We start from the raw sequence: 14,367 nt of genomic DNA on the forward strand, positions 1-14,367 counted from the left end.
AATATAATTCTGAGAAATACATGATGTAACGCTAGTCTACCATGTTCTCCATTGAAAGCTCCACTGAACATTTTCTTTTGCTGTCTGTCCCAGATCTTCCAGGCCCACCACAAGCTGTAAAGATCGAAGAGGTCTGGGGGAATAATGTAGCACTGGACTGGAACCCACCCAAGGACAACGGCAATGCACCCATAATAGGCTACACCATTCAGAAAGCTGATAAAAAGACAATGGTCTGAAAAAATTTCACTGTACTATATCATTTGCTGTTTTTTACAATAATACTTTTGTAATGTAATAGCGATTTAACTTTACTTTTAAGGTTTAAGCAATTTATATACATGTTTTTGAAAAGAATATTTGTAATATTTTCAGTTTTAAGAGGCCAAAAAGCCTGATTAGCATGTGTGGGTGTGTGACAGGAGTGGTACACATGTATAGAGCACTACCATCGTACCTGCATCACAATCTCTGATCTGGTGGTGGGTAACGAGTATTTCTTCAGGATCTACTCAGAGAACATGGTGGGCTTAAGTGAAAGTGCCACTGCCACTAAAGACAGTGCTCTGATCGTGAAAGAAGGTAAAGCTCTGCTCCGCTCTTCTCCTTTGAAAATTAACAGCTTGTTTAAATCCTTTTCAATGCTGCAGTAAGTGATTTTGGTTTGTTTTTTGTTTTTAATGGAACACCACTTATAAAATGTCCCGGTGTCCTGAGAATTAAGATCTGAAGCCCGGTACACTGTAAAAAATAATTCAGTGGCTTAGTAAATTTCACAAAAATAAAGAGCTATATTAACTTAATAAAATCTTTTGAAATCATTTAAGTGATATTTTGAGTGGGTCAGATTAAAAAGAATAATTAAAAATCCAACAAATAATTTCTATAAAATTTACATATATTATTTAAGTTTATGTAATGAAAATAAATAAGTATTTAACTAACTAATTATATTTTTAATATACCTTCAATATTTCTGGTGAATTCTAATAGAAATATTTGATAAATATTTACTTGTACTGATCTGTTTTAGAAACTAAAATTATTAAGTATTTCCAACCAATTTTCCTAAATAAAGTTCCAGCTTAATAAATGACAGTTTAAATAAATTGAGTAAATTTCGCGGCTAAAGTGATCACGTGTGCAGCTCCGCAGGAAAAAAAAATCTGCTTTCCTCAGCAGCGACGTGGACTGGCCATACACCTCACAGCTCCTGGTAAGTAAGGTTAGTCAGCTAATCCTACTTACGTTTGTAACACTTTATTAAAAAGTTAATAATTATTAAGCATTTTCTAACAATTGTCTTTGTATTTTACGTCATATTCAACAAGTTTCGTAGCTTAATCGAAGTCACCTGAAGGACGGCTTTCCTCAGCAACGGCAAGACCCGCACTCCTCTCATTTCGTGGTACGTTATGTAATTTAGCCAGCTAATACTAATTATGTTTGTAATGTTTAATTCAGAAGTTAATTATTAAGGATTTCCTAACAATTGTGTTTGTATTTTGCGTTATCTTAAGAAGTTTAACAAGTTTCGCGGCTCAAACAAGAGGCACCTGTCACTGAAGGACTGCTTTTCTCAGCAACGACGTGAACAGCATTACTCGAATTTCCTGTAAGTAACGTAGTCCTTTTATAACTATGTATATTTGCAAAAATGTTTTCAAAAGTTGATTAAACATTGACCGTGTGTACGTGTACATAACAGTGTAGTTTTCGAAGTTAGTTAGTGGGGCAGCCATATGTATGTTAGGTTTTTTTTTTTTTTTTTTTTTTTTTTGGAGTGGGTTAACGTTCGTACTATTTGGATCACCGTTTATTTCAACCGCCATTTGAAAGTATAACGATAAGTGTACTGTGGTCAAGCAACTATAACTATACATGCCCAATGGAAAACGATTTTGTACAGGTTCCCCTTTGGGGTCAGTGGCTTGTCAAAAGGGAACACTTCATTTATGAACTTTCAAATGACAAAAGCTGTCACGTTGTTGTAAAACATCATAATTACTACACGAACTCAAGTATGAGCTCTTAAATCACCACTACAAATACGCCATGCAAAAGTATTTAAAATGGCGTGGACATAACATAGACTGGTGCGCTTTAATCAGCTCCCACTATAGGGAGTCGGACAGTTTAAGACCTGCTCCATTGTAAAATCATTCTAGTGCACTGAAACCTAGATCACATACAATATCGGTCAAAAGTTTGAAAACCGTAAGCTTTTTAATGTAACAAATCCAGACCTGGTGGGTATTGAAGGACAGCGGAGGCTGGGGGAGGGGTACATTGTTTTAATTGAGTAAACTTACTAAATTTCTTAAGAGTGTGTTTAAATATATTCATTTTGATTTGAAATTATTTGTAATATTATTGTTCCCTGAAACAGATCAGTTTAATTTTCCATCCTTAAATAAATTGATAGAAATTTCACAAATATATTATGTGTATTATAAATAAACAATTTGTTAGTCTAATACTAAATTGTTTTAGTGGAAAAAATAAAATATAACTGTACATTTTAGATAAAATAAACTGTTGTATTTTTAGTCCGTTAATATGTTTACATTTATGCATTTGGCAGACACTTTTAGCCAAAGTAACTTACATTGCATTTCAAGGTACACATTTACAATTTAATAAATTTTTGCTAGCGCCGACGCTCTACTGTTTGAGCTACAGGAAAGCCATGTTTTGTATAATCAAGTGAACTATATTCAGAGATTTTATTAAGTTAATAAAGTTAAATATTACTGTAATATTTACTAAGCCACAGAATTATTTAGAGGGTTAAGGGTTGAGTGTGAGGATTAATGCAATGCATATTAGTAGTGCAATTAAACAAGCTTTTTTGTTTCAAAATCATTAGTCATTTTACTTAAATATTAAACATGTTTATAAAGAAATTGGTTGAAATAATGCAGACCTCAATAAAAGCCTATAGCATTGATTTACAGCATAGAAGCTCGCAGTTGGTCTCTTTTCGTTTTTCTTTTAGGTTTATTGTTAAAAATAAATGTCCCTATGTAGAAAATTAACCTTTTCCTCTTGTTAAGAAGAATGCTGTTAATTTTTGCAACTCCTCCCCCTAGTAAACTTTGTTTGAGATTTTACCTATCATATGGTCCAACAGAATGTTTGCTTCTTCAGGTGCTACTTGTTTTGTGTATTTGTCACTTTCTTGTAACATTCAGTTTTGAATGTTAGCTCTAACCAGTTATCTTTAAAATTTGCCTGTAGGGTTCAGCTGATCTACCCGTCTTCGTACACGCAGAGTTGGCAGAGGAGGTCATAAAAATCTACATCCTTCGGAACAATAATGGGGCAGTCAGCGATGTAATCTTGGGAATCTCAGCAGAGCCTGCTGCCATCTTTCAGGAGTCACATTGGATTTGAGATATCCCAAGACCCACAAATACAGGTCCTTCTCCAAAAATTAGCATATTGTGATAAAGTTCATTATTTTCCATAATGTACTGATAAAAATTAAACTTTCATATATTTTAGATTCATTGCACACCAACTGAAATATTTCAGGTCTTTTATTGTTTAAATACTGATGCTTTTGGCATACAGCTCATGAAAACCATAAATTCCTATCTCAAAAAAATAGCTTATTTCATCTGACCAATAAAAGTGTTTTTAATACAAAGTCAACCTTCAAATAATTGTTCAGTTATGCACTCGATACTTGGTGGGGAATCCTTTTGCAGAAATGACTGCTTCAATGCGGCGTGGCATGGAGGCAATCAGCCTGTGGAGGCCCACGATGCTTCGATAGCGGCCTTAAGCTCATCCAGAGTGTTTTGTCTTGCATCTCTTAACTTTCTCTTCACAATATCCCACGGATTCTCTATGGGGTTCAGGTCAGGAGAGTTGGTAGGCCAATTGAGCACAGTAATACCATGGTCAGTAAACCATTTACCAGTGTGAGCAGGTGCCAGGTCGTGCTGAAAAGTGAAATCTTCATCTCCATAAAGCTTTTCAACAGATGGAAACATGAAGTGCTCCCAAATCTCCTGATAACTAGCTGCATTGACCCCTGCCCTTGATAAAACACAGTGGACCAACACCAGCATCACTGACTGTGGGTACTTGATACTGGACTTCAGGCATTTTGGCATTTCCTTCTCCCCAGTCTTCCTCCAGACTCTGGCACCTTGATTTCCAAATGACCTGCAAAATTAGCTTTCATCCGAAAAAAGTACTTTGGACCACTGATCAACAGTCCAGTGCTGCTTCTCTGTAGCCCATTTCCTGCACACGCCTGTGCACGGTGGCTCTGGATGTTTCTACTCCAGACTCAGTCCACAATCTTCCTCGGGGTCCGGTCACCTCTTCTCGTTGTGAAGCGTTTTTTGCCACACTTTTTCCTTCCCACAGACTTCCCACTGAGGTGCCTTGATACAGTACTCTGGGAACAGCCTGTTTGTTCAGAAATGTATTTCTGTGTCTTACCCTCTCGCTTGAGGGTGTCAATGATGGCCTTCTGGACAGCAGTCAGGACGGCAGTCTTACCCATGATTGCGGTTTTGAGTAATGAACCAGACTGGGAGTTTTTAAAAGCCTCAGGAATCTTTTGCAGGTGTTTAGAGTTAATTATTTGATTCAGATGATTAGGTTAATAGCTCGTTTAGAGAACCTTTCCATGATATACTAATTTTTTGAGATAGGAATTTGGGGTTTTCATGAGCTGTATGCCAAAATCATCAGTATTAAAACAATAAAAACCTGAAATATTTCAGTTGGTGTGCAATGAATCTAGAATATATGAAAGTTAAATTTTTATCATTACATTACAGAAAATAATGAACTTCATCACAATATGCTAATATTTTGAGAAGGACCCTGTACTCACTTGAGTTGTTCCAAAAACTGTTTCTTGAGCTGGATCCTCCAAAACTCTGTTAATGTTCAGAGGTTAAAAAATTATCTTCTTGCATAGTAGTGGTTCATGGTCATCCCACAGAATGGGTATTCCTGATGGAAGTGTTTCTGTTATCTGATTAATTCTGTTGAAGACATAGTTCACCCCAAAAGATGATGTTGTCATAATTTACTCTCCCTCAATTTGTCCCAAACCTGTACGAGTTTCTTTCTTCTGTTGAACATAAAAGATATTTTAAGTGAAGTGACGTGACATTCAGCCAAGTATTAAAGAGTGTTGGTTAACGCAGTTAAAGGTTGCAATTGACTTTGCATAGTATACTTTTTTTTTTTTTTTTCCTATTATGGAAGTCAATGGCAACTTTCAACTATCTGTTAACCAACATTCATTAAAATATATTTTGTGTTCAACAGAAGAAAGAAATTCGTACAGATTTGGGACAACCCGGGGGGGCGAGTACATTATGACAACATCTTCTTTTTGGGTGAACTATCCCTTTAATATTGATGTTGCTTTTATATTTTTTTATGGTTTAATGTTGAGTGTGACTGCAAATGGCTGGTATGCACCAGGAACAAAGATGTCATTTCTCTTACGGCTATCGTATTTTACATGTAATCTACTTGAATACTAAGATGGATGAAATGTTTCATAAGGTTTAATCATTTCCCTTATGGCTACTTTACAGTTTTTAATTTTTGCAATCTACTGGAATATTAAAATGGATGCAATGTTTCAAAGGTTGATTTTAGACTTTGTCTTATGTTTAATTGACAAATAAATTTTCAATAAAAAATGTGTTTCTTTCTTTATTTGGTTTTATTATATTAATTATAAAGGGTAAATGGTGTAAAAAAAAAAGAAAAAAGTGAATGCAGCATTTTGATAATTTATAGTCCAATATTAAGTTAAATTCACTTTTACATGTAGTAAACGTAGCACATTTTTTTTGGGTAAAATTTCATCCAATATTTCAATTATATCTACTCAATATTTTTTGTTTATTTTACATAGAATTACAGTTGTGGTGTTTTATAATTTTGATTATATCCAATTAATTTTATTTCTCATATAAAGTAATTCAGTTACTCAGATTTACTTAATTTTTTTACTGACAGTTACTCAATTTAAACAGTATATTTCATTGATTTCACAGCTTTAAAATTTACTCAATTTTTTTGAGTGTAAAAATGTTTCACCAAAAAAATTGAGTAAATAATAGTTAAACTTTTTACAGTGTAGACAAAATAGGCAAAGTAGAATCTGTGCATTTTAGCCAATCAGAAACCTTGCTCTCTTCCAACCTCAACCAATGGGGTGAATTTGGTGTTCACAATGTCAAAACAAAATAAACATTAAGTATGCAAATTAAGCTGATTTCGATAAAACTGTCAACTAATATAATGAAAAAAAATGAAAACAATCCTTATTTTTCTAGTGGTTCTTTCGCTACTGGTACAGAAATCACTTACAGCAGTTTTCAGCCTTAAGCCTAACAAATTTGCTTTTTAGTAGTAATTTAGGCCTGGCTGATGTGGAACTGCATTAAGGTTTATTTTTATTTTTTTATAATCTGAGAAATCACAGGGGAATTTATAGCTTTTGTACCTGAGGGCTGATGTCCTAATTAACACTAATTTACTAATAAACATCCAGCTTGGTGTGTCTGTATATATTTGGTTGAGATGAAGGCTTTGTCCTAATATGAATACTGTACCTATAATACACACTAAAAGCATGTATGTTGGAATGAGAAAGTACATTGTTTGTGTATTTAGAAGGACAGGAACATCTTGATATCATAGGCCCTCCTGCTGTATACCACTTGCATGAAAGCAATAACTAAATTCACAGCTTAAAAAGAAATAAAAAAATAAAAAGTTCTCACATTGTTTTGTACAACTTGTCCAAAGTGTGTTCGGGAATATTGGCTTTTTAACACAAATGCAAACATCAGAATCCAGCAGAAATATTAGAACTGTTTAGCGTACTATAATTTATGAACAGTGTTGTAATTGTTAAACAAAGAAAAAATTTAATACAATTTAATTGAAACAAAGCAGAAAAAGATTTATAAATATTAGATGAAAATGTATTAAAATATTAAACTCAAATTTAAATGAAAACTGAAAAAATATTTCAATAATAATATAATAGTTTAGAAATAATGCTAAAATAACACTGTTTTGGAAACACTAATTCTAGTCTCGTATTCTTGATTGCAATTGTTACATGTTCCTGCAGAGTTTAGCATAATGAATCAAGGTTAATTCAAGGTTTATGTTTTGACTCAAGGGAGCGTTAAAGGCTTTAATGGAATGTTAAAGGTATGATCTGCAATTTGTAGTAGCTTCACAAATCTGATGATTCTACCTGACATGTCTACATATACTCTCCCTATATGCTGCAACCACAAAGATTTGTTTATTTGCCACAAATTACTGGAGTGACAATAACCAAGTGCAGACTATATCTTTAACAGACTGTGTGTCCCGCTTTGCCAATGCTTATGATAAATGTTGTCTCTTCCTCATCACATAAAGGGAAATTCCCCCATGATACAGCTCTCGGCTCGTATCATGCAAAGTCCCACTCTCCCTTCCCCTCTCACTCTTCCTCCTCCTCCTCCTTTTCCTCTCGCTCTTCCTCTCACTCTCAATCAGGCTTGCAACTGAAAATCCCAGAGTATAATGACCGCGACTTCACCGAGCCGCCCATCTTCACTCAGCCGCTTATCAACACCTTCGCCGTCGCTGGGTACAATGCCACCCTGAACTGCAGCGTGCGCGCCAATCCGCGGGTAGGTGACTAACAGGACACTCCCCTAGAAAGCTACCTCAAATGTTCTTTTGCCTCATGATTTATTCTGACACCTGCTCTGACAGGTAAGTCCATGCTGCATGTTTGTTCAATTACTCAAACATAGTTCAATTTAGATCACACCTGATCACTCACTATGTCATATGTTAAAGCACAAAAATGGCTAAATATAGCCTATTTGAATAATAATTCTGGCAAAAATTACACAAAATGTTTTTTTCCAGAATTACTTACATCTTATATTATATCATATATATATTTAGTGCTGTTCACTGAAACAGATGTTAATATCAGATGTAAACAGGGTCAAAGAAACTCAATCCTTGCTAAGTGAAGTGCAGATAAAAGGGACTAAAAAGTGACATATATTGGAAAAAAATATGCATGGGTCTCAATGAACTGATGAAAACCTATTGGCTGACACAAGGTTCTGATGCATATCGTCCTCTTTCTTTCAAGTTCTGAGAAAGTCTTTGATTCCGCTGGGCTCCAACCATGTGCCCATGGCTTTACGCCTGTATTTAGCTCTTTGAGGCCTGACCTGCGAGTGTCCCAATGGGCTTAACTGCACCTGTTAGTTGTAATCTTTGAGCACAGACACGCTGGATCATATTGTCTTTCTGTCCCTCAATACTCTACTGCAACCAGCTCATGTGAGAAGAGTAGCAGTTTTCACTCCATGTGTTTGATGGATTGCTGTTGCTTTGGTTCCTCTTCACCAGAAATGTTATCTGTTGTTTACTGCTTTCTCATTCTATGCTCCGTTACTGCTCACAGCCTAAGGTCATCTGGATGAAAAACAAGATTACCATCATAGACGACCCACGTTACCGCATGTTCAGCAACCAGGGTGTGTGTACGCTTGAGATCCGCAAGCCCTGCCCGTTTGACGGAGGTGTTTATACCTGCAAGGCTGTCAATGACCTCGGAGAGGCTCAGGTGGACTGCAAACTAGAGGTCAAAGGTTAGTCTGTGCATTAAAATGGTGCACCTACCTGCAGAGTTCAGATCCAACCCTGATCAAACACACCTTTTTGTAATTATCAAGTGTTTCTGAGGATAGGAATCAGCAGCTTCGTTTGTGTTTGATCAGCGATGGAGATTCATTTTCTTGGAAGGTAGATCTCCAGCAATTTAAACTAGATTTCTAGTGAAGAGAAATAGCCTTTCAAGAGCTCCTTATCAACCTACACACTGTATTTACTTCCAACCAACCAATTAATATGCACAAGATCAGTTTTTTAAAGCTGGTAATATGAGTATTCTCAATGTCTTCTGTGGATTTCCTGGGTAAGTATAACTTGGACGCCATGTGGTAAATGATTCCTATATTCCTATTCCTCTATATCTTTTTGTTCGTATTCTGCACTTCTTGTAGTGGTACTGTGCAGCTTTTTGTCATATTTTGTTTATACAACAAACAAAGCCTTTATTATGGCAAGACTCTTTTCTTTCCTGAAATAGAAACAAATACGCCAGCATGGCATTTATGAGTATTTTATTAAAATATTCTAAAAATAAAAACTTAAGATAGATATGGTAGATGCATTTAGATTTAATTTTTTCGTCTCCAGCTACAATTGTACAGTGTGTGCAGACATGATCTTTCTGCAAGACCTCTCTCAACAAAATATGACCATTTCAGTATGTTGTTGCTCCAGCATAACTAGCATAAACTGAGAATTTGCTACAGCATGCAGCAAATCCAAAGCAATTTCATCTCACCACTGGCACTGGACCACACATCCCATAAAAACACAGTGACATTGTTTAACAGGTCTGTGAAAAATCCTGGATCTGATCAAATCTCTGCTTAGACGCCAGTGTTTGCAGATTGTATCATGTCCTGACATGTTTTCATACTCTGTCATACATTGCTGTGTTTCCCTCTCAGTAGACTGTGGTATGTCCTTTAACTCCTTCATGTTAAATCTGTAATGACTAAGTCAGCGATGAACCCTGAGGCACATATAACTCCCTCATGTAAACTTTGGGTTTAATCCGTATTTTCTTTTTTCCCCCAGTCATCACTCAGGAATAGTTACTGTGTTGTTCTCATTCAAGGTAAGCTTTCATATGGTTTCGGGCATATGAAGCTTATTTTTCATTCATTCTGCATCCCTTGGTTGCCAATAACCCTGCTTTTGCTCTTTGCTGGTGTGTAATGCCCTAAAATTCAAGAATTATATTTCTGACTGGAGAACGTTTTACAGGATGCTACAAGAACTCCAAGAACCAGTTTAAATTTAAACTGCTTTATCCATACAGAATTGATACTGTGCATGCTTTTGATTGCTTTTTTGAAGTCAACCAGTATTGGGGAATGTTACAATATTGTGCTACCCTTTATAAAAACTAATTATGAATTACGTGCTAAATTACTATTTGTTACTTTTTCTCAGCAGCATCTAACTGAGACTCTTTCTTCTGCAGAATGGAAGCACTATGCTTGGCTTGCAGCCGTTTTTACCCTGGAAATGCTACTTTATGATGTGCTACTTTAAGTGTTTGTCCCCCCCAAACATAATTTGCATGCATTGACAAATAGACTATAGCACAAAAGGACTTTTTATTTCAATTTAGCAGCATAATTGTGAAGTTTTAAAACCCTAAATCTTCTTGTAGGTGAAAAGAAATGTTCTTGAAGCATGACTGACCAATATCCAACATGCACACACATATTACAACAAACAAAATACTTCCCTATTCCTTTCGAATATGAGTATGTCTCTTTTCTTTGAGACCATCAGTCAGATTCAAAACAAAGTCAAGACTAGCATCACAGCTCAAGAAACACTTAGTTATTTATTTCTGCAAATGCTTCCACTGTGAACATATGCTTCGTATATTTATAACCGTGTTCATATTGCATAATGCAGCCTAATTTAGAGCACATTCAACAAACTGTCCATGCAGCTCAACATGCTACAGCAAGCACTGATAAGATACGCATTGATGAAATGAGTTATGAGCGCCTCAATAGCTTGCAGAGATGATTGAACTCACTGCCTCAACATTTGTGCTGCACCTGCCGAACACTGACAAATTCCTGTCCTGATTTCAATGTTGTCCTTCTCTTCTTTTCCACACTTTTTGTCCGTCTCTACCCCTTCTCTCTGTATATAGTGGCTTAAAAGTTTTTTGGACACTTAAGTCACACTTAAAACCTTGAATGTCTTTATATTAGAAAATAACAAACCAAACCTGTAAAAAAAATTAGTTCACTTAATTTGTATTGACTGTGTGTGCTGTGTACTACTGTACTTAAGTGTACTTAAAGAGAGCATTTCTTAATTCAAGTACTTTTTAAACAGTGGACTTTGTAATTAAACATTTGACTATAAAGTAGATTTTAATCATTATGTTTTAATAATCACATGTTAAAGAAGTACAGTTATTTTCAAGTGTTGATAACACAAACTTAAACTAGTTATCATTGTTACTGGTGTGTGCTATTCAATATGACATTTAAAGTTACTATATTTTAAATGTACTAAACTGCAGCTTCAGAAATGTGTAATTACAGATATATTTAAATTCATAAGATTTTCAATAGAAATGACATTAAATAATATTTTGTCAGTGCATTCAGTGATACACTTTTACTATATTTAAAAATAAAATGTAATTATGAAGTTATATATAAAGATGAAATTATAGAGCAAAACTAAGTTCAACTAATTGCTTTTAATATACATATTTACTATTATAAATGTTTATTTAATGCAAGTAACGTAATTAAATGTCAGAATACCAGGAAATATTGCATTCAGTTTACACTGAAATATATGCTTTGAAAGTATATTATATAGTTTTTTTTTATTTTTTTTATATGGTAAAAATAATATTCTTTTTAACAAGGGCAATGATCTTCAAAAAAATTATCACTAAATATCACTAGGTGATATTTTGCTATATAGTGCAAAGACATTTAGACATGTTGTGGCTTACATGACCAAATACTTTTAAGGCTGCTATATCTTATGAAGAACAAATACATATTTCATTGTTTTCAGTGTCACCACTCTGATAGTAATTTTTTTCCCCTTTTTCAGGAGGTTTTACATTCTTTGAGCTGATGAAGCGAGGCATTCCCTTACACCTCATTGATAAGTACATGAACGAGTCTAAGACCTCTGAGAAGTCCGAGTCAGAGAAGAAGGGATCCATCTGAGAGCTGACTCACCCAATGATTACCCAGAAATCCCTGTCACTACTACAAATAATGGCACATGTGTCTAAACTTTGGCATGGTATGCTGTGTTCAGACATGGATCTATAGTTCTAGAAAACTCTGCATCTGTCACTGTGCAATCAAGCTGTGTTTTAAGAAAATGCCACTGGAAATCAAATGCATGACTTCAGTAAACTGGATGGTTGCTTCAAAATATATCACAAATAGACATTTTATTGTGGAAAATAGAGCAGTCAGTTACAGATATGGTAATGTGGTTCATTTATGTTTTTCTGGGTTTGGGAGACAAGGGTTGTCCAAAATGAGCACAAGTCTGGGTTTTGCTGTTTCTGTCTTTCTTTTCTTGTTTGATTTCCCCCTGAGTTTTCCCAATCCCTTTCCTTCATTCTTTACTGAATGTACTGAAATCCACTTAAATATGCAATATCAATACCGTGCAACTATCAGATCAGTCATGAGATGAGATCTGAACGTTACAGAAAATGTTGCATTTGTCTAAGGATACTTGATGGTACATGCCAGTGTTCATTTCAGCATGTCAGTTGAATAAATGTCTCTGTATAAAAAACAACGGATTCTTTTTTGTTTTAAAGGCCTATATTATTTTCATGCAGAAGGCAAGTTTGGGAAACATTGTTCTTTGCGCACGAAAGATGTTTGCATACTGCATCTCCATCTCCGTCTAAATTTATGTTAAAAATAATTTGTAAATACTAGGGGTGTCCATGGTTAACCGGTTAACCGATTAACCGTTAAAAATTGCGTAACCGAGTGAAACATTTTGCTCGGTTAAGTGACGTCAATGGCGTGCATTGAATTTAGTTGTAATACATTTTTGCACCACCAGAGACCGCCAGAGCGCTCCCAGACATTTGTAATGTCCACAAGAAGAAGTCATTTTCTAATATGAAGCGGGCAAAAAAAAGTACAGCGTTGGAGCACTTTAAAATTGAGAGCGACGGGGCAAAATGCAAGTATTGCAATACAGTGCTTAGATATTCTTCAAGTACCACCTCGTTGTTGTAATCTCAACAGCCAACACCCGGGCATCATTAGGCCGGTCAGGACACACTGGATGCGTGGCGATGGGCGAAAGCATCTCAGCTGCGTGGCGTGTCTGTTTTTAATTCGGCTCCCATGTTAACAGGTTAGAGCTTGCCGACTGCCTGCGTGAGACGCGCGGCTCGACGCGTGCATGCTAGAAATAGAACCGACGCCTTGTTGGAAGCGTTTCCAGGCAAAATATAATAGGAAAATATGTTTGTCATTTTGTACACAAATACATATTAATTCATGACATTTTGATATTTGAAAGTCTATAGGTTGACATAAATTCAGATATAAATGTAATAATAAAAAAAATAATTATCGATTTTCAAATATTGTACCTGTCAAACATAGTCATAGCCTTAGCGAGGCGGCCGCGGAGCCTGCTTGTTACCTTCGCCTAAACACGGAAAGTTACATAACTATTACTAGAGCCTGTTCCTTTATAAGATAGCCAAAGGTCGGTGTATATTTGCTTTATACATTTTAGGCTTATTCTCAAATTCAGATTGTGTTAGTGGGCAAGATTATTAGGCAGTTTTAAAAGGACAATTTGACCGGAAAGATGAAATTTTGTCGGACATTTCTTTTTTTTTTTCGGCCAATGTCCGGAAATTACCGGACAACGGAAACCCTGGCGCACACTATGGTTAACCGAGTATTAACCGATAAGGGCCTCGGTTAACGGTTAATGAAAAACTTGAAAACGTGCAGCCCTAGTAAATACATTTTGAAGGGGTCATTTGATTCTTTTTTTAAAGATCATTATTTTGTGTATTTGGTGTAACAGAATATGTTGCCATGCTTTAATTTTTTTCAAATACTGTCCATTATTGTTGGTCCTCTATGCCTCTCTCAAACACATTTTATTCTACAAAGTCCCTCCTTCTGACAAGCACAGTTCGCTCTGATTGGCCAGCTGACCCAGTGCATTGTGATTAACTGATCACCACAAGCACTCGTCGGAAATGTAATGCCCATTTCCACAATCGCAAGCTTCATCTTTCAAAGTAAATGTAAAGTTAATAATGTCCTTAGCTTTACCATCAGTTCAAGCCTGAACGGAGAATAGAGATGTGTAACAGACACAGTGATGAAGAATGCATGTGTTTGCAGTACACAAGCCACAGATGGTTAAGACAGCTGACTCCACTGTGTGACCCTGTCTCTCTTTCACACACGCACGCGCACACACACACACACACGCGACATGCAAAACTCTGCATTTGAACATTCAATAGCAAATACTTAAAGTAATAACAAAACATACTTCCAGTAGCTGATTTAGAAGCACCAGATTGTCGTAGCAAAGTCAGAATGACCCCCTCTCCTAGGTTCACGAAACGGTCTTCCATAAAATGCTTTGCTGTTCTGTTTTAAGTAATCTTAAAGATTAATCTTAAAGAGATCTACTTTC

At 35.7% G+C, this 14,367-nt stretch overlaps 1 protein-coding gene and 1 long non-coding RNA gene across 4 annotated transcripts in view; both read left to right on the forward strand.

Moving 5' to 3' along the window:
- Positions 1-12,452, forward strand: part of mybpc1 (myosin binding protein C1) — a 41,638-nt gene extending 29,186 nt beyond the window's left edge. Inside the window, exons 29-33 of the mRNA XM_052554882.1 lie at positions 94-233; positions 423-582; positions 7,432-7,688; positions 8,486-8,672; positions 11,764-12,452. Coding sequence (XP_052410842.1) covers positions 94-233; positions 423-582; positions 7,432-7,688; positions 8,486-8,672; positions 11,764-11,882 — 863 coding nt within the window. The 3' untranslated portion in view covers positions 11,883-12,452. The remainder of the gene's footprint in view (positions 1-93; positions 234-422; positions 583-7,431; positions 7,689-8,485; positions 8,673-11,763) is intronic.
- Positions 1,026-5,951, forward strand: LOC127956714 (uncharacterized). 3 transcript variants are annotated; one of them, XR_008153622.1, is made up of 4 exons: positions 1,026-1,225; positions 1,332-1,408; positions 1,521-1,615; positions 3,241-5,951. It is a non-coding gene; the product is annotated as an uncharacterized LOC127956714 (long non-coding RNA). The 3 variants fall into 3 exon arrangements; XR_008153621.1 differs by having other exon boundaries at positions 1,027-1,216; XR_008153620.1 differs by lacking the exon at positions 1,026-1,225 and having other exon boundaries at positions 1,232-1,408; positions 3,241-5,950.
- Positions 12,453-14,367: the final 1,915 nt, after the last annotated feature.

This window comes from Carassius gibelio, chromosome B4 (assembly GCF_023724105.1).
Source record: "Carassius gibelio isolate Cgi1373 ecotype wild population from Czech Republic chromosome B4, carGib1.2-hapl.c, whole genome shotgun sequence".
Classification (NCBI taxonomy): Eukaryota; Metazoa; Chordata; class Actinopteri; order Cypriniformes; family Cyprinidae; genus Carassius; species Carassius gibelio.